Below are 21,336 nucleotides of genomic sequence, written 5' to 3' on the forward strand. Positions count from 1 at the left end.
GGCTCATTATTGCACATCATTTGTTCTTAATAACTCCATATGAAATTAATAAACCTTAAAACCCCAGGTTTTAGAAGTTGTTCAAGATAAGAGTCAAATGATACGGAAGGGGAAATAGGAAGGGTAAAGCATTAGGGCTTCAATGCCTTATGTTTAACAAATGATCTAAGCAGCAGTTCATAGTTTCAATAGTCTCATCTCCTTAGCTGCATATTAAGCTTCAGCACTATTAGTTAATTATGTTGAAAAAACTAGGAGTTCTTTCTCTGACAGTGTTGAGCAAGTTGAGGCAAGTGTGCTTTTGTGGAATTGATTTTTCACATCATCTCTGTCACCGCTAGCTTTGATGGAGGGGAATTGCTGCCTTGCCAGGAAACACCAGCCTTTTACACCGAAACACTTTCTGCTTAAGTGTTGAAGTTCCTGATTCTGCAGCTCCAAAGGTCTCGAAGGTTTTCAACTGAGATAAAATGAAAGAGGTGGACAGACATCATCTTTGTGCAGAGCTAATCTAGATTCAGATTATTTAGGAGTAATTTGAACATGGGGTGGGGTATCCAGTGGCTCCAACTCTGTGGGAACTAACTTCTTTTGGAGCAGCAGCAGCGGAAAGATCCCAGAGGTGCTTCGTCCTCCATTCTATCTGCCCGCTCTTCAGAGTAGCAAGAGGGCCTCCTTCATGTCAGAATGAACAACAGAAAGACACATTCTCTCAAGAGACACAAAGGTGTTAGTAGGGATGTTCTCCAGGTCTTATTCCAGAAGACTTATTGCACCTGCAAGGTAGGCAACTGCCAGACACATTGTCTTGTCTTGGCTGGGCTCCCCAGTATACCTCCCCAGGTATGGAGTTACCTCCTTACTCATACCACTGTAGCATTGTGCTGCTTGAGGTACATTTTCTGCTTCCTTACAAACTCATGATGATAATTTTATTTTGGTTACCATTATGAGTTTTTTTCCAGAAACTCCTGAAAAAAGAAACATATTTCAAAGTATTCACAAAGGGTTAAGCCTTTCTGTGCTCGCTGTAGTGCATGCTTTCACTGAGTATGTCAAGCCTCTGCATTAGAGGAATTTGCATGTAGTGATACTGTGTGCTATGGTTGTCAACGGAAATGCTATGGCTGGTGTGCGTCTATCCCCGAGTGCTCTAATGAGCAGCACCACATCTACTGAAACTTTTGTTTATAAAGAGATTGTTCCAAGCATTCACCCTTAGTGAAAGGTCTGAATGCAAAGCAGTCAGATGAGGGAAAAAGGAGAATATTGTTAAATATATACACTTTGAAACCCCTGAAGGAAACCTCATTTCAGTGAGCCTAAATACATTTCAAAGTGGCAGACTAAACAAAATACTTCAAGAAGGTAACTCTGAAAAATTAAACTTTGTTTTCTTATTAAGAAATGCTGTTGGCTGTGAATAGGGTTACTGCCTTTGTTGGAGGTAGGTGAATCATCTATAATGAAGGACTTAGCCATTGAATTTTACTTCTTTTCTGCTTTTGATCTATTCACAAGCTCATCATGAGATTTATTTGTTGTTCAGAAATATCCCTGCATTTCTACTCAATAATGTTCCCACATGAATAGCTGTCAAACGGCTGGTATTGCTTGATGTCTGGACTCCAATATTGGGCTGTAGTGACTAGTTGCCTGGGTTACCCGTGTTATATCTATCTGTTTCTTGTAGTGGAGCATTCCTGATACTACTTAACAGACCGTGAATTTTGAATAATTCAGTCAAATGTGAAATGCCAGCTGGTATTTGGTGACTATTGATGTCTTTGAGATTGAAAAATAAGCAACTATTCGCAAATTTATTTGTACCAGCTCTGAATGAAGAAGGAAAGCACAAACGGTGAAAGGAGTCACCGATATCTCTGAATCAACATTTACTTGCAATTTGAGCAACTTTTACAGGGGGAAAGAAAACACCTTTACTTCGTTAATCTTAGGATTAATTTCTAACAATGGGATTTTTGAAAGTCTTTCAGTTGTATATAACTATCTTCTTACGAGATAATTACAACTATATGAGAGATTTAATCTCTAGGTGAATAATTTTAGAGCTAAAATATCAAAGGTCTCCTTCTCTTCTAAAGGAAAAGGAATTAATCTTTGCATATTGTGAACATATCACATGCATCTGAATTAAGAGTGGTCCATTCAAATATCCTTTGAAATCTTAAATCCAGTAGAAAGAATGTAAAGATGTTTTCTTAAGGATATTTATTTGGCACTGGTCTTGCAAGTATTTACACACATTAGTAGTTGTATTGTCTTCATGGCAACTAATTTTATATATATATTTAAAGTGATTGATTGTGCTACCCTGTGTCAGCTTGGGGCTGTAGCCCCATCCCATTAGCAGTTCTTGTAGTGGTGAATATTCCTATCCATGTGCTAGGGTTGCAGTCATGCAGTTACTCAGTCTCTCCTTCTTCCCCCTTGCGACAGGGAGTGAAGTGAATCAGTTCTTGTCATGATTGGTGTTCTCAGGACTCATCCTGGTAACGTCTTTACAAGGTATTTTTAGAGAACAGATAAAATCTCATGTTATACATCATGCTGAAAATTGCCAAGTGAACACAAATATCGGACTCTAAGCTATACCATAAGAAAACTAAGCGAAGTGGAATGGCTTTGAAAGGCCCTTTTATGGACAAGTCAGATTTTGAAGTACTGACTCTGTGACATTAGCACCCAAGACCCTGCAACAAGCTCTTTGCACAGGTCCCAGGAGGGAGATTCCCAAACGCAAAATGATGTGATGTGAGGAGTGATTTTCAAAGCCTTAGAAGCCAGTCAGATGAAGAGAGTTGAGCTTATCAGACCTTTTTCCCTGCCTTTGAAAATTTCTAAACACCTTTGAATAACAATTTTTTTTTTAATTAGCTGTCATAGCTGTCACTGATTTTTTTCTTTTACTTTTTGGTAGTCCAGTTTATAATGCAGGACAGTACCTGAACCTATACAATAGACATTGTGTTTACCCTGGAGACCAGGCTTGGAGTTTGCCAGGGCTTGATCTGTTCTGTATCTTTCCTGTCAATAGTAGGACAACTGATCTGACTCTTACAATCGCACGTACGCTGGGCCAGACCAGCTACCCCAGTATCTTGCCTCTGACACTGGCAAATTGCAGACATCTGGAGGACAGTATAGGTCCAAAGCCATACGGTGGTGATATTTTCCTGGTATACTGCTTTAGTTGCCAATTCAGGGACTCTGAAGGAAGAGATCTGCTATATTAGTATTTAATAGGATCCTGTACATAATATAGAGTACCACAGTCAGTGTAGTTTACCATACAAAGAGAGGCATATAGTGGGTATTTATGCGTCTGGTCTATAAAAGGTGTCTCTATATAGTTAATATTTAACCTCCTTATCGGTATGCCTCGATGTTTGTAGACTTGAGAGGACAGCTTGCCAAAGCCTTCGGAATGCACCAAGCTGCCTCTGTGTGTCTGTCTGTGAGTGGGAGGGTGGGGGGAATCGTGTATTGCAGGCTAATGATCTGAAGATGGCAGCATAGGGTGAGCTATCTCTCTCTTAGCTAAGCAGAGCTCTCTTAAATACAGAAATTGTAGTTGTTGCATGTGGCAAATTTATCAAAAAATCAGCTTTTCATTTGAAGGGCTTTTCTTAATGCTGTAGCTTAATACCACTACCAAGTTAGTAGTAGGCAGATGTATTTTATCATCTGGTCATTATTTATGCATTTTATTTGAGTTAGTTACACTGAGAGTGCAAGTCTTACCAATACTGAAGATATTGGCTCTCATCACCAAGTGTTGGCTCATAAATATGACTCCCTTTTGTAATAGTAACAATTTTAATAATTTTTGAACTTAAGTAAAAAAGCTCCTTCTTTGGGTGCTGTCTATCCATCAAGGAGGAAGTGAAATCGAGGTCTCCCTCTGTCTTGTGAACACCCTACCCCTGGGCAGCAGGGATTGCTCTCTCCTGTGCCAGTGTTAGCTCTCTGCCTTTTGCCCCTTCCTTCCCCATGAGTGCACATCCTCAGGGGAATGGAGAGCGTTTCTCTTCCCTCCCTCCACTGGACCTATAGATTGCCGAATGGGCATTCTCCTGGGAGCAGCATGACATTGGTTTGGTCCTCCTCACTCAGCCTGAGGAAGATCTATAGTAAAGGTGTCCCACATATGGGGACAAAGTCATGGCTGCTCTTACAAATCTAGAACAGACAAACACCAGACACCCACCCCCACCCCCTTTTTAGCTGCTGTTAGTTTTAAGAATGAAAATGACCCTGATCGCTGTGTTTTATCAGGAGCCCAGTCCTGGTGTGTATCTGTCAGGGTGTTTGTGTTCAGAGCATAAGAACTGCTACCTGATGAGTTCTTTTAAGAGAGTTGAGGGAGAGGGGGCAAATTCAAAGATGTTAGTGGGATTTAAGTGTAAAGCCGAGTGGTTCATTGCTGACAGCGGCAGCATGTACAGAACCAGGACTGTAGCCTTCTGAAGGTTTTTCTGGCAAAATATTTAGGCAGGGAAGCTAAGTTCGTACTTTTCTTGGCGGTAGGTCTCTCAGCTTCACTTGTCACTCCTACAGTGATGCCTTTGTCATTTTGTGTACCTGGCTGTTTGTCCCTGAGACATCTTTTTGGAAACCAGTTGTCTTGGCCTTCCTCTAAGTGGTGACATCAGCTCATTGCATATAATGAAAAATTTTATGCCAGCTTGGCTTATCTGAGACAATAGCAAAGCCAGAGGTGGAACTTTGATTTTGTTTGTTTGTTTGTTTGTTTGTTTTTTTGTTTGACAATGTTGTGCTTTCACTTCCTCTTGTGGATGTCTGTGCCTTTGACTGCTGTGATGGAATCTGACTCAAGATATTTGAAGTCGCTGCAACCTTTCCTTCTTCCCAGCTGACTTAGCAGGTTTGGATCAGACACAGGGCTCACATTTTTATTCTTTTTTATTACACCCTTCTACATAGTGCCATGCTGCATGAATCACTAGCTCTACAGAAACTTTTATGAGAGGCAGAGAAATGAATCATTTCTCAATTTCTAAACATTTGTTGAACTTGAAAGAGCTGTTAATTTCTGCTCTTTTGCATTTAGTATGATACTCAGCCTGGAAGAGTGGGAGTTTAAGGAGGAAATGGATGAAAAAAAATCATCGTGTTGGGATCCATTCTCAAGTTACTCAGAAAAACTTAAGATTTAGTACCAAATACTGGGTTGTTTCTTATCCCAAATTTATATTTCCTGCAAAGACATGTGAATCTGTTAGGTTCAGTGGAGTTATGTCCCTTTGCACAAAAACTGAAATTGTCAGATAATGTAGTAAATTATCTGACAGTAGTAGTAAAAACAGGCAGAGACGTATATAGGTCTCTGTGTGTGTGTGTATATATATATGTGCAGTATTTTTGTATAAGTTAGAAATCAACTTCCTAAAACCTTCATATGTAGAAATAGTTACTAACTTAATCTCAACTGCTTGATCTAACATCAAAAAGCAACCTTGATGTGTCATAAAAAAACCAAACTAAAACTCAGTACCATAGGAGCAGAAGTGACTGTCGTCTTTTGCACTTAGTGGACAGTGAGCTGTCTGTGCTTCTTACAGTCTTCCTAATATTTAACTTTCTTGGTGGATACAGCAAAGTTAGATACAGTACTGTTATGCTGATTTAGCACCTCTCTTTCACAGCTTCTCATCAGTTTTACTGAGCTCATCAGCTCAGATCATAGAATCATAGAACAGCTGGGATTGGAAGGGACCTTTAAAGGTCATCCAGTCCAACCCCCCTGCCGTGGGCAGGGGCATCTTCAACTAGATCAGGTTGCTGAGAGCCCCGTCCAACCTGGCCTTGAACGTTTCCAGGGATGGAGCATCTACCACCTCTCTGGGCAACCTGTGCCAGTGTTTCACCACCCTCATCGCAAAAAATTTCTTCCTTATAGCTAGTCTAAATCTAGACCTAAAGAACAATTGTAATGGATTGGTCAAGTGAACTCGTTTGACTGACTGTAATTTTCTTTCAGTAATTTAAGAAGCCAAATGGCATATTAGTTCTTCATTTATGACAGAGCAAAATCTAGTGAAGACTAAGGCCTCAGCTCAAGAAGGCTCTTAAGCACAACATATAAGTACGTTCATTCTAACTCAAGACAGCACTTAAATACGTGCCGGACTTTAAAGTGGCATCAGCTTGAGCTTAAAGCTGAGTGCTCTGAACTAGATCTCAGAGATGTTCAGAGGTTCCTAGACAGGCAGACCAACTACCTTGCAGGATTTTATTTTAAGGCATCTCATTTATTTCACAAGGTTTCAAAAATTTCTGCAGATTACTGTCAGCGCCTTTGATACCTAAATGATCTTGCTTGTCTGTTCCTAACAGGCCATTCCTGTGAACTGCTTGTGTGTCCAGAAAAAAAGCAGAATCTCACATTTTTGTGCAAAGTTCCCTTACTGCAGAACGTGACATTTAAAGTACTTAGCAGTAATAACATACTTTATTTGAACTTATATTAAAGACATGAAACTCTGAGGAAGTGGGGCAATCAAGTGAATATGGTACCGATTGTCATTCTTGAAGTGCCTGTTTGCAACTACACTATATGTATCTATCTGTATATCTGTATATTTTACAGTGCTATTTTTTTACGATTGAATTTGGCCTTTGCAAGCAAGAAGGACAACTGCGTGCTTATGGGGCAGGACTTCTGTCTTCTATTGGCGAATTAAAGGTACGTGCCCTTAAAGCAGAATCAACTTTCTTTTAATCCTAACAAAATAATAGTTGCATGTAAATATTTTGACTTTCAAATAACAGTTAAAGTTCTCAAGATAAAAAGCTTACTTTTAAAATGTGATATTGACCTGAAAGCTTTGTTTGAAATACCAGCTGGCACTTGAAGCATGAAATGGATTTGTAAGGCCTGAAGTACCAAAGCAACTATAAACTACAAAACTTATTTCTGTTTGAGTTTGCATTTCTTGTAAAAGGAGGCTCATAGGTTCTAACAGGTAAGGGTGCCTTGGCTCTGAAAGCTTTGTTTAGAAGAGAAGCACATGTTTTTAATACACACAAAAAAAGTTTTGAAATCAGACATGATTCTGTTTTAAGTAATCCAATGTATTTCAATGGATTCGTTATTGATATTAAAATAACAACATTTATTAAGGTCCCGATTCAGTAGATTAATCATATTTAAAATTAAGGAATGCATATAAACTCATGCTAGACTTGAAGTATATGCCTGTGTGACAATACATAGAGCCCTATTCTTATAAAGGTGAAAGTGTTTAACCTTGCATGGTGCAGGTAGTTGTAATGGATCATTTATTGCCTCTTTTTATGCCTAGAAAACATAGGGAACAAGCAAAAGGTATTTTGTCACAAGTGTAGTATTTTGGGACATAATACATCGCTCTGTTGGCAAGAAGGGAGGGAAGGGGAAGGAGAGGGAGGAGTACTGTCTTCTGGGACCCAAATGAACTGTTGATGGCCTTTCAGGTAAAGATTTGGTTTTAAAAAGCATATAAATAGTATTTACAAACTGTTTTGCAATATATCTGCTGTTTATTTGTGTTTAAACATCTTCCCACCCTCCTGGGCTGGCTTTCAGTGAAATATCTGGCAGTTTAATAGAAGTATCTCAGTCTCTTTTTGCTGTTTGTTTCACCTGTAACTGAGAATATTCATGGTGAAACTCATTAGTCTAATGCTGTTCTTTCATTAGTAGAAAAAAGGTTGAAGGAAATTACTTTCTCCAATATTTTTTCTTTGATTGCGTTACAGTTGCTCTAAGTTCAGTGCATACTTCAGCCACAGAAGCATTCTGTATCAGCCTGGCAGTATTTCATACCCACAGCGCAAAGATGGTTAAAGGCAAGGAGATGAACATGTCCCACTTGTCTTCCTCTGGCCTAACAACATTCAGCGCTGAGTCCAAAATTTTGTGCAGGATTCTGCAGAGAATCAGGCCTTTTATTTAAACTAACAGTTACGGTCATTAGGTGATGACCCTGAAAATACCTGTCACATCATTTACAAAATCTAAGGGCATAAAAGCGAGGAAATGAATAGTCAAGAACATAATAAATCTTCTACCATCAATGTCATAAACAAACACATTTTTCTTGTCAAGTGTGCATATTTTGTTACCAGACATTTATGATCCCAAATCTGTGTTCTTCACTCAGCAATAATCTCAGAGTATAAATGCAAAGAATAATTCTTTTGAAAAGCAACAGTAAAAATTAAATAATGTGCACATTAATGGACTGTATTGATCTGCTTCAAAGATACGGCCATATATATATCATAATAATTTTGCCATCAATCAATAATATTACATACTTTTCTGTTACACTACATATATATTTCATAGATGTGAAGCCAGAAGGGACTATTAGATCATCTGGTTTGACCCCTTGTGTATCATAAACTATTAAATTTCACCAGATCTTGCATATACTGAGCATAGGGACTTAAGTTAGACGTTTCAGTTATTGAGAGACTAAGCACTTGTGTGCTGCAGGCGCAGAACAGCACCATACCACAAATAGCCATAGTCTCTATGAAGGAACTGATAAGGTGAAAAATGTCTGGAAAGTCTTTGTGGGACTGTGCTCCAGGGTAGAAAAGAAGGTAAAAGGTAAGGGAAAAAAATGCAAAAACCTACTAAGTTTTCTGCTAATCTGACCATGGGAGAAGCTGTTTGTAGAACAAACCTGGCAGTGAGTGTGCTTCTTGTCATCAAAATACATCAGACAGGTGCTTAGGAAAGGACAATGCACCCATGACGTTGGTGCACAGCCTTGCATCAAGCCATTGCCAGTCTCTGATATTTTCTGGGAAAGCAACTTCCCTTACCTCTGCCCTTACCTCCTAGCACCCACTGGGAGGGAAAGTTTCTTCCTTGACCTGAAGGTGTCTGAAAGAGAATGCTAATATAATAGACTGTAGTTGCGATCTTGATATCAATATCCTGATTATAACTGAAATGCTAATGGATGGCAGCAATTGCTCTGAAAATGATGACAACAATACCAGCTATTTCTGGGGTGAGTGGGGATGGATAGGAGACTCAGACTGCATGGCCATGAAGTCTGAGCTGCATGTGTGCAACACCCATACTTCTCATAGAGGTCAGAGTGAAGAAGTCCTTTCAGAAATAACTACTGCCATTCTTAAGACAACGGTGATTGCGGGCCCATAATCCCTTCTATGAGGAGGTTCAAATACTTATTTATCCTTGTCACTAGGAAGGTAGGTCTTGTTTCAGTGTTGGATTTTGCTACCTTGGCTTTATAGGCATTTGGTATTAATATGGTTTTGTGAGCAAGAAAAGCCTTTCTCCAGCTGCCCTCCCTATCAGCTCTCTTTTTAGTGCAAGAGTATTCACAGGAAACAAAACAGTGGCCAATTTTATGTATAATTGCTAGAAATTTCTAGAAATAAATGAGTCGCACTATTTGCAGGGTGGAAGTGGCCAGCAGTATTTGGGCCTTTCAGATGAGTGAATGGCTTGTTCAGTCATCTCTGTTTCTATATTACACTGCTCCACTCTGCAAATCCGGTCAACAGCTTTAGCAACAAAGAACTATAAAAGCTAGAGAAATGTGGGCACCAGCCTATCAATGTAGGATTCCCTTCAAGTCTTTTTCCCCACTCAGTATTTAGACTTCAAATTTCAGATACTGAAAAATGCAACTTCTGATGTGCATGCTATGGAAGCATCAAGCAAAAAAATTTTAAAAGCACAACAAAATAAGGAGAAAGAGAAGATTAAAAATAAAGCCTGGGGGGAAACAAATAATACAGTAAGTATTATAAAATGTTCTGCCTAATATAGTCAGGTTAACTCTAGCTAACGCTATTACACAGTATATATTTGGGGCTTAGAGATAAGGCAGAAATAATGTACATTTCAATTATTAAAACTATTTCTAAAAGGCAGTCCAAATGTCTTCAGAAACTTTAATCCATTTACTTTGTATGATACTCTGTTGAACCCTTTCATTAAAGGAGTCTCCTATCAACTTCAGTTGGCTGTAGATCAAGTCACATATCCCTGTTATATGCTTCTATATTTAACAGAGAGGTAGATTTCAAATCTTTCTGTTTAAAGAAGTCAAATACAATACCAGTCTTATTTTGTTTTAATGATAATTTATGTTAAGAAGAGCCAGCATTAGCCTTTATAACCAAAAAGATTCAAATACAAGTTTTGACTCTGTTTTCTGAAGAGGATGAAGATAATGGAAAAAAGAACTCCTGGATCCCAGATGCTCATTTTAGTGCTCTTTTTAAATAGACAGTCTTTTCCTTATTTGTCTAAACAATGTATAAAATTATACTGATGAAATAAAAAAATTCTGGTAAAATCAGGACACTGTCAGATTTGCAACCTGTGTTGTAGATAAGCAGAAAAACATTTAAGAGCAGGTTTTCCAAGACTCTATGTTCCCCCCCAGAATAACAAAGTGATAAAATCAGTACTGACACACAGGCAACTTCTCACCTGTGTTCTTATTCTGCCCTCCTGTACTCCTCAGACAATGCAGTATTTATAACTCATCTCAAGTTTTCCCCTTGCTAGCTAAAGATTTTGCTTTTTGGGTTTTGTTTTGGTTTGGTTTTTTTTTGTGAAACTGAAAAGCTCCAAGTTGTATTATTACACTCCATTTTTTATACTCAAAGGAGAAATTACAAGACCAAACTCTTTTTTCATGTGTCAGTGATAGTGGTCACTTAGGAAATGATTCACGGTTGCTCAGTGTAAATGCCTGGTGCCATCTGAGATGCTCCAGTGTATCTGACCAGCTCTCCAGCTGCCACTCCAGAAACGTGTAAGTCTTCTTTAGGTCCTGTGCTATATCTTCCATCCCTGTACAGATGCATGAGACATCCTAGGCCCTAGAGATGTGGTTAGGTACCTCAATCACTCTCTTAACCTTTGATCTAGCAGGGAGTGGAGGCATTTCTGTATTGTTATGCTTATTTCCAATATGGGTAGTTCTCTAGTTCTTAAGCTGTCCAGTTGTCCTATACTGTGGCTTTTCCTGGGAATCAGTAATGATTCATTTGGAAGTTTCACTACGAACTCTTGTTGCTTGAACTGAAGGAAGACGGCCAATAGCTGTATTAGCTATTGAAAACATGGCCCACATCACTCTCTTGATTCTCTGCACAGGGCTTCATTGAATCCACTCAGAGTTTTAAAACTTTGTGCTTTAGACATTTGAGGCATCAAGTCTCGCCTGGAAGTACAAAGGCACCTTAAGAGGAGACGTTTTTATCTATAGGTAACCTCCCAGGGAGCCTATTATAATTCCCAGTCAAGAAAAACAACTTCATTTCGATAGGAGGTAAATGCCTAAATTTAAAGACGCTCAACGACATCATGGCTCTGCAAGGAGAAAGAGACAACAGGGATGTAGACAGGTGCTAATAAGGTGAGCCTGTTCCTGCAATCCATTTAGAAGAGGATGCTGGTTAAGACAGACAATTTTTGATTTTTGTTTTCAAAGCTGTTTAACTGGTGCCTGGCTAAAAACAGCAAACCGTATGAGAAGGGAAAGATACATGTACTAAAGAAACTGAATTCCCTGACATTTTAAGATTCCATGCATTAATTTTTCATGTATTTATTTTTGGAGAGAGAGGAGGTGGGAGGAAGAGGTTCTTGTTCCTGTTTTATGTCCTGTTATTTGGAGACTGCAGGTTGAGAGCTAGTGTGATATTTTCAGAGCCTTTCACAGGGATTTAGGAATGAGCATAAGCAAGAGCTTGGATAAAAGGTGTGGTGTATACCTCAAGGTTAATACCTTACTCTGCTATGAAGAATGTCCATGCAGAAGGAAAGAACTAAGAGGCACCTTCGGACCTCAGGGATTTGCTCCCTCCCTGTCATTTCTTTATGCTTTTCACGCACATCTTCACTATGGATATATATTAGGGGAATAAAGAAGGTTGAAAGTAGACCTAAAAAGTTGACTCTCCTTCCTTACCTTGTACTTACCTTACTCTGTACAGAGCACTGAGAATGAAAATATGTGTGCTCTAAAAGTTAAGGTAGATCCAAAAGCTAACATAAGTATTCAAGTGGAAAGGGGAGCTAGAAAAAGATTGTGTTGGAAAATGTCTCAGTACCTGATTTTCAGTTTTGAAACCTCTGTGTCTTTTCTAGTGGTTTGTGCCAGTCACGTGAAGAGAAAGGCTAATCGGAAATCTCTTCTCTGGGTAGCAGCATTTGATGCCTCATCTGCCCAGTGTCTGCTCTGTACTTATCTATGCCTGTTTATTTAGTTATTTTTTGCTTGCTTTCCTTTCCTTTCCTTTCTTTCCTTTTCCTTGTACTGTATGGAGCGTTATTGCTTAGGTGTACGTGGCAGAAGGGTAATGCATTTCATGAGCATGCAATAAATAGACGTTATTTAATGGGTTTTCGGATATATAGTTTCACTCTTAAACTCACTGTCAGGAAAATAGTATATGATTTTGGCCTGAAAATGTAAAGGACAGATTATATGAATGGTTTGGTCAGACCATCACCCACCAAGATGATGGTCAATTCTGCTAGTTAAGTGACATTTTGGGGACATACATACTTGTAGTTGTAGAGATAATTTTTCAAGAATGGTTATTTGATGACTTTCCTGTTTCCAGCTGAAGATTTAGGTCTCTATGCCTACATGGCAGGTGCATTTCTAATCTCCTCTTTAATATTTTAATAATTATTTTTGGGAAAAAAAAAGACTCATAAAAAGAGCTTTTTAAAGTAACAAATGATTTATTCTGTTCAAACTGAAAAACCACTGTGTGTAAAACAAGAGAGGCTACCAGCTGATGGGAAACATACAGCACAGTGATATAAAAGCTGTATATATGAACAGTTGTATAGATACACAGCAGTATCAAAATATGGTTTAACAGATCCTGTGGTGTATTTTGCAGCATGCTCTCTCTGACAAGGCCAATGTCAAAACATTCGATCCAAAGACAACCTGTTTGCAAGAATGCCTTATCACTACTTTCCAGGAAGCTTACTTTGTTTCAGAAAGTTTTGAAGAAGCCAAAGAAAAGATGAGGTGAATTATTTCCCTTGACTCAAAAATCTAATTTTCTCTTCTTTAGCGGTTGAAAAAAAAGAGGTGTTAATTTTCTTTTTTCTTTCAGGGACTTCGCCAAATCAATCAATCGTCCCTTCTCTGTGTATTTCAATCCATATACGCAAAGCATTGAGATTCTGAAGGATACCAGGAGTATAGAAAATGTTGTCCAGGACCTCCGCAGCGATCTAAACACTGTGTGTGATGCTTTAAGCAAAATGAACAGATATTTAGGGATTTGATGTGTGTGGCACTATGATTTGCTGTAGGTTGCTTTTTCTGTAGCCAGTCTAGTAACATCACATGATATGGCTAACTTCTCAAACCCATCAATTTTCCCTTTACAGCTTGGCCTGTGGCTTGCATCATTGTGTAGCTCTGTCTAATTGTAATGTGCAGACAAACCAAGGCAATGCTAATACGTAAACGCAACATGGAATGTGGCAGAATATAATCATCAATTCCGCAACACAATGTCATGTACAAGTACACCATTAAAAACTTGCCTGGCAATGGTTTTGTTTCCATACGATATGATTCACTTCAATGTATAAGAAATGGTATCGCTGATTTCATTAAGTCTGAGTTTATTTCTTTATAATCCCTTTCCTCCCATAAGAATCCAGAAAAAATTATTTGCAACATTTTCATTTTCTTTAAGAGAATCTGTATTTCTTTCCATAGTGGTGAAGACAATGTTTTGCCCATATATCTGTAGCAGATATATCTGAGTGTCTCTTGTGACTGAACAATACAATTTATATACCAATGCTGAGATCAGGAAGGCTATGTATCAGTACTAAAAGGTCTGTGGAGATTACAGATTATGAGAACTTTAAACTGGCAAATGTTCAACGTGGCTGAGTAATTGCAACACAATAAAAAAAATCCTCTGACAATTCATGCAGAAAGGTAGTTCTAGTTCATGCATGTGTTACCTGTGACAGTCCTGAGCGTGCTTCCTCTGCGAGGGCTACCTGGGAATAAGAGAGGAAGTGCCTGTGTTAGTGCTGGGTTGTTAGATGTGAATATAAAGCCCTTCTACATCATTGTGTGCCTTCCGTATTCCCTTGTCTTTTGAACATACTCCTCTTGCATTTCATGCATAATTTGCCTTTCCTCATTATGCCACGTTCAACCTTGACATGGCCATGCATGACTGGCTCTACGCTGTATCAGTATCAGCCCATATAAAAGGGTGAATATGGAAGTTGTTATTTAATTATAGCCAAGACGATTATCAGTTAGTAGATTACTTGTGGGGTGATTAAATCATAGAGACACCCAAGCTGCCTAGCTTGTACCAGATGGATGCAGGTAATGCCCGAGTTAATAAACTCCAAGTTAGCAAGCTCTGACAGAAGCACAAGCTCTGTCTGGGGAGCACAGTGCAGAAATATTTGAGCTGGCTCTTATCTGGAAGCAATAATTATGCATGTCTTTCCTTTATCTGGGTTATTCTATTCTCCTATTAGCCAAGATAATGGAGAGTTGACTATATTGTATGGACCCTTCTTAATGGAAACCACATGGCTTATGCAGATCATGTCAGTATGGGTGAAAGTGTCATAGCTTGTCTACAGACATGGAAAATAGGTATCTATGGAAGCTGTTCTCCCAGCTGAAAGAGTCATGCGGATACTCATAAGTGTTGCTGGCAATTTCAGCATAAAAAGAGCACCACTTGCTAGTACCAGCATATCCTTAAATAAGAGGCAATCTATAAGGATAATTTTCATAGGGAAATCTGCCACCTCCTCAAAGAGAACTATGACATAACAGAAAATGCTCTTTTCTCCGGATGGTCCCTGCTGCATTCTAATGCTGCTGTTAATAGGGTGTGGAAAAACCCAGGTTTAGATTTAACTGTGACTGCCGCTGGTACAAATGAAGAGCTGTTGAATTATCCCATGGGGATCAGCGTGCTGGAGGAGTTTTTTAACTTCCGGATATTAGTGTGGACTCTGTTAGCTAGCACTTATCACAGAGGAATCGCTGGCAACCGTGGCATGGAAGTTTCTTCCTCTTTCTTCCCATGGAATCTGATGAACCTTTCATAGCCCTTTCTGGACAAAATGGACTGTACTGAGATTTGCTTTAACTGGTCTGAAAAAATCATTGCGCAAGGAATAGTAGATCTTACTCAGTTCAAGAACTGACAAAGTATTGTTGCTTGCTTAAGTAAAATAAAGCCACGATAAGTAACAAAGATCCAAAGCTTACAAAGTTACTGAGGCTTTCCCTTGAATCAGAATTACGCAGGAAAACTTTAAATACTTTTAATATCTGGATTTATTCTTGACTTTTCTGAATAGCTTAAAATAAGAATTCCACAGCAGTAAAACAATAGAAGCATATCTTTGTTTTGTTTTGTGCTGTTAGCAAGTAAATCTTATTATGGATTAGGGAGAAACCCTTGAAATCTAATAGTCGTTTTAGGACTAATGATGGCAAGGAAACTGTCTACAATGAAGACATAATGTCAATGAAACAGAACATTGTCAAAGCATAATGGGCTCCTGCTGCTAGATATATGCTTAATCCAATGATTTTATTTCTATTATACAACATGATTAAAAATAAATTAAATATAATGGGCTAAGGAATAATAGTGATTTAGAGAGACAATTGCTCATTGTTCTTACATAGCAAAGCTGCCTTCTTACAGGCTGAAGAGCAAACTGGCTTTGGGCTTCAGCCAGTCGGGAGCCAGGACTGGGAAGGAACGCTTTAAAAAGTGCACTATTGCACTTTTATGAATCAAATAGTTCCAGCTTAGCTGAAATTCTTCTCTGTGGTTTTTATTAGCAAATTAAGATCAGTCATGCAGCAATCTCCTTGGATGACAAGCTCATTTAGGCATAATGAGGGAATTATTGACAGTTATCAAATTACACTAACGTTTCATTTAAAATAGGCCATATTTATCTAAGGTGCTTGTTTAGCTTTAGTGAGCTGGACTCTGGAAATTGGACTTCTGGCTTAGGCTCATTTATTTCCTGTGTAATTCTGAACTGATGCTTTATGGGTCTGAGATATATGCACTTGCTTTGCCTGCACAGAGTAAATGGGCCCAAGCTTAATGAATGTAAAGCATTGCAGTGTTTACTACCATGCAAAGTCTAAAATGAAAAACAACACTCTGAGACATTGCAGCAAATACAAATACCAAGTTTCATTTGCAAACCAAGACATGGTTCATGCATTTCATGTTATTTGTTCGGTAGAGGGGATGGAGTGGGGAAGGTGTTAACGCAATATATTGCGTTTTCCCTCTCTACTCTTCAAGACCTGTTTAGAAGCCTGTTTTAAGTTCAGCCCTTCAGTGCGCTTTCATGAAATAAGGTGTCTTTTCCTTTCTTCTTGTTATGATATCCTGACGTGATGGAGAAAATTCCAGAAATTTACTGTATATAAATGTATATTTACTGATGCGCTGTAATGGATTACAGAAGAAAGTTTCACATCTTTGAAAGGACAGCCTGGCTCAGAGAGCTAAAGCTGCTGAAGGCTTTCACCTGCAGGCTGCTGGTACAAATCCAGCCCAGTCAGCAGTTACTGAAAGCTATCACCAGCCAGCAGCAGCCTGGCTGCTGTGTGATGAACTGGGAAGCTGGGATTGCTTAGTTTGGAGTAGAGGAGACTGAGGGGAGACGTGATAACCTTTTTCAAACACATAGAAATAGCTGCAAAATGGAAGGGACAAACTGTTCTCTGGCCTCAAGAGCTAATGGACCTAAATTGCAGGAAAGGAGCATTAAGTTATGTAACAGTGAAACATGGGGGACAGATTGCCTTAGGGAGACAGCAGAGCCTCCATCATTTTTTAAGAGAACAGGTTAGGCTGCTATCTCTCAGGAATGATGTTAGCACAGTCGGTCCCGTCTTGAGACCAGGGGAGAGGCTTACGAAGTCTTGAAGTCCCTTAGAGCGACTGCCTGGAAGAGGCTTCAGCCTCCTCGTGAAAGGGCTCCAGCTGGCTCACAAAAGCAGTAATGGTCAACAGCCACCACTGTGGAGCATTTGTGCATCACCTGCTCCTCTGCCTCCTCCTTCAGTCTTTGAATAACCCTAAAGAGTAGTTCTTCACCTTCCCGTCCTCCCTTAGGGAATGAATAGGATCCATAGTCTGAGTGTAGCCCCAAATGCTGGCTATGGTGCTCTATTTTAAGTTCATAGGCCATTTGAGAGAGCTCTCTGTGTGAGTTACCTGCTAGTTACAGCTACCCAGAGGCAGAAGACTGATAGTGAGCAACCAGCATTTGTCCTTTTTGTGAACAAGGTTTAAAGCTGCTCAACTTTATAAACAAAATAGAAATGCATATTTCATCCTATCTGTGCCTGCATTTGGGCTGTCAGGAAGACTGTGCTCCCTTGAACAATCTGCAGAACCTGGAGCTCATCCAAGCTCCTGAGCCTGAGTGCTCCAGCCACACATCAACCTTGAGTCTTGGTGAAATCCGGGCACAGAGCAGCCTGTTCTCCCTAACTTCCCTGGTTGCCAAGGGAAAGAAACCCACTGGTGTAGTCCAGAAGGGAGCTTCAGTTCAGGCCCCTGATGTAGCTGGCCAGGGAACTTGGGGACCACACCTGCTGCTCAACCCAGGTAAGGACCAATGCAGTGCTCTTCCATTCAGGAAGTCAGCTTTCCACCCCAACCTGGAAACTTCTCTTCTTGTTTCAGCAGGACAGTCTATGCCTTTTTAGAAATATGGGAGCTTCCCTTCTATCTCAGTAGGAACCACTGTCATATTTCCAAATAATTTGCAAAGGGAGTAATTCTGGTATTGTTATATAATGCCTATGCTCTGTGGTATCAATCACTCCAACTCCGGGGATGTTTCACAGACAAATTCTTGCCTTCTCAGTGAAGAATAGGTCAACAGTGACAGATTCCTCTTCTGGGCTTCAAAGTACGTTTCAGACACAGAGTTGAGAGAGAGATTCTGGTTATACTAGCAAATATTTTAGTAACGAATCCCTCTAGCTGACATAGTGAAGGCTGTAGAGATGTCCTTGGCATCCTTATTGGCAATTTCTGTAATTTAACAGAGCTTGGAGGCTAAATAATGTCCTCCTCAGTGGAAATACTCCATGAAACCTGTGTTGTTTCATCTGGTCCTAGAGAAAAGGTAAGTAAACACAAAATAATCAGAATTCAGTGATGTCTATTCAAAACATTTTGCAACAACTACATTTAGTTTAAAAAGGCCCTCCAACACCTTAGAGTAAGAATTCATATTTCTTTGCTAACAGCTGGGATGTTAAGGTGAGGCTAAAAATAAGTGCTGGCATCTCCTTGGGATTTGGCCTGGAGTGGATGATTCAGGTGGAATAAGTGTGAAATGGGTTACATAGTCACGTACTTTAAAATGCAAGTGGGTGATGGATATTCAGGTGGACATTTTTTTAATGTAGTCAGAAATTTCAAATGTCCGGGAAAAGTAACGGAGAAGAAGCTGCTGTTGCCACACTCCACCTTTGGGCGAAAAGAGCTGAGTTTGCAAAGCAGCAGGAGGTAGATTTTAGTCCATGTCAAACTGGCACATGACCTGGAACACAACCCAAATACGCCTACATCTCTGGCTTCTGCATGAGCTCCAGCGTGAGTACAATTCTGATAACAGAGGAGCAATAAAGCACTCTAGAGCCAAACAGCCCTGCTTCCCCACAGGAGACAAAGTGGGTGATTTGAGACCAGCATGGCACAAATAAAATCACTTTTATTTCCTATTAAATCAGGTTTGTTTTATATTTCTTTTGCAAAATACCTTTTGAAATGTGTTACTACTTTATTTTTCCATAGGGATTATAAAGAGATATGTTAATTACGGAATGGTTGATGTTCTTAGCACTTTCTGCCTCAAGCTTTTCTTGTTGCCACCAAACTCCCCAGTCTTGCTACTTTACATGAAAGTAGAATAATGCTGAAGATGTGATGGTGTCATTTCCCAGGGCTTGACAGCTGATGGGTACACCTGAAATGCTACCCTCCCTCACCATCCCTCCTTGTAGTGAATTGCTAAACTCAGAGATGTGAATAAGGCCAGTTAATGGTAAATGAGTTTAAGGTTACGCACACAGTGGATTTGCCACTCTAGCAGAATTTGTCCGGAGGGTCAATTTGGTAGAATTCCCTTTTAATGATTACCCCTGATAGATCACTTGCGGGTAAAGTTATGAAAAAGCAAGCGTCTCACATCAGATGGGAATCGGGGAGTCGAAATTTCAACTGCCGCAAAACCAGCACGTGTTCCAAGAGGCATTTTAGTGCCAGTGCCAGTCAGTTCAGTTAGAAGTAGCTCAAAATAGATTTCATAGTTGCTAGACTGAAAGGCTACATTTTACCTCCAGGTCTCAATCCAGCCACTGTTTTCTGAGATGGATCTGTGTCTGCTAGAGCAGGAGCTAGAGCCGTAAGTCAGGCACGCAGGGCCTGTTCCTTATTTCATTGGCAGGCATTTTTTAAAAGCCTCTTTTGCAATGTTATCTCCAGAATAAAAATGCAGTGCACAGAAGATGCAGAAGCAACGAGGTCTGAGCTTTTCTGAGATCTCATTTCTTCCTCCCAGTGTTGGTCAGCATGGTTCGTGCAGCCAAGGGAAGACTCTTGGCCCATGCTAATTGTCAGGGGCAGAAGTTAAGAAGCCACCCGAGCCCCAGAGAAGAGCTCCACTCCTAGCTGCTCCTGTGGCCACAAATGACCACTGTTTGTCTTCTGCGACCTTTTTTTACAGAGCAACTCCTCAGGCTTTGTCTGTGGATGTCTGTAGCGGGCTCAATTAACATATGCTGTCATATGTGCAGGAAAGGTAGTAAAGAGAGGTTGAAAAGTGCCAAGAATTGTATTTCATAGGTCTTCTTTCAAATCTTTCCTTCTCATACCTGGCTTCTGCTTGAAAAAAGTGCACAGTAGAAGCCCACCAGCACCGTCCCTGTAAATACCAGGCATAGACAATAAAGTCATCCTTTCCAGGCCTCCCTCCCATCGCAGTCATCCTGCAGAAACTGTGCAGGTGGTCATTCTCAGCTGTCCAGTGTAGCCCCCCTCTTCTCTGAGGGCAGTAACACCGAACCGTGGGTCTGAAGAGCCGCGTGAGCTCTCGCTGCTGTGCACACCCAGGGCTATTTCCCCGCAGGACGCTGCCACGCAGAGGCGGGCAGCCTAGTGCAGGTCTCAGGATGAATACAGTGGGGTAGCACACAGGTCTGCCTGGGATAGTAAGTTCTGCCTGTCTTATTGCTGGAGTGAAGCCCTCCAGGACAGTTAAGGCTCTTAGTTGTACCAATACAATCTTCCTTGCCCCATTTCAGAGGCAGAATTGCTTTAAATAGCTTGCTTAGGAAGCCTAACACTTGGGGACTATTACAAATGTCAACAGCTCTCCCAGACTTACAAACACAAGGAAAGGGCATGGGCAACCGTGTGGTACCTGTAGGCAAGTATTGATTTTCTCATCACAATGTCAGCACAAAATCTGGCGTACAAACAACATGGGGTTCATGTGGGTTCAGTTTTGATATGACATCTCTCCAAAAGCTCAGGAGAATCAAAAGAGGGGCTCTTTGCAGCTGGATAGGCACAGGGGCCTCTATATAATTCCTTGTGCTTTCCTGGCATTACCTTATTTCCAAAGGAGAGGAAGAGTACTGTATTCATGAATGCTATGTAAAAGCTGTTGCATTTTCACCGAGCGATAGTTTGGTTTGTCGGAGTTGGGAATGAAAACGTGGTTAGAGGGAGCGAATTAAATCTCAAATGTAATGCCTCTGATTTGCAGAAGGGAAAGGGGAAGTGCTAAGTGAATGTAGGAAATTGCAGCATTATGCGTTGTGAGAGCAATTCTTTCCATCCTTGTAGCTAATGGACTGAACAGAAAGTGAACAATTTGTTTCATACAATGATTCACCAACACTCTGACAGGGTTTCCAATTCTGAGCTCACTTTCATATTCAGCTCCCTGTTTACTAGTGAAATAGTACAATTATCTGTCTACCTCTTACATTTTATAAACAGGCAAGGCTGTGGTATCTGAAAAGAATAAAAATAACTGTATAAATCCTGGTTGTTTAAGGCTGGAGGGAAGGGAAATGAAGCAAGTGTTATCTTTCCAGCGGTCTATTGGAACACTCCTCTAAAAATGAAGTTAAATTCCCTGGGAAAATAGGTCCAAAAGAAAAATGCCAATGGAACTTGGTTTTCAATTTCTATTTAATGTTTTCCCCATCCAGG

At 40.0% G+C, this 21,336-nt stretch overlaps 1 protein-coding gene across 1 annotated transcript in view; it reads left to right on the forward strand.

The window, feature by feature from the left end:
* TPH2 (tryptophan hydroxylase 2) overlaps positions 1-13,630 on the forward strand; it is a 45,859-nt gene extending 32,229 nt beyond the window's left edge. The window contains exons 8-10 of the mRNA XM_075150052.1: positions 6,635-6,730; positions 12,949-13,082; positions 13,171-13,630. Of these exons, the coding sequence (XP_075006153.1) occupies positions 6,635-6,730; positions 12,949-13,082; positions 13,171-13,345 (405 nt within the window). The 3' untranslated portion in view covers positions 13,346-13,630. The remainder of the gene's footprint in view (positions 1-6,634; positions 6,731-12,948; positions 13,083-13,170) is intronic.
* The last annotated feature ends 7,706 nt before the right edge of the window (positions 13,631-21,336 follow it).

This window comes from Calonectris borealis, chromosome 1 (assembly GCF_964195595.1).
Source record: "Calonectris borealis chromosome 1, bCalBor7.hap1.2, whole genome shotgun sequence".
Taxonomy (NCBI): Eukaryota; Metazoa; Chordata; class Aves; order Procellariiformes; family Procellariidae; genus Calonectris; species Calonectris borealis.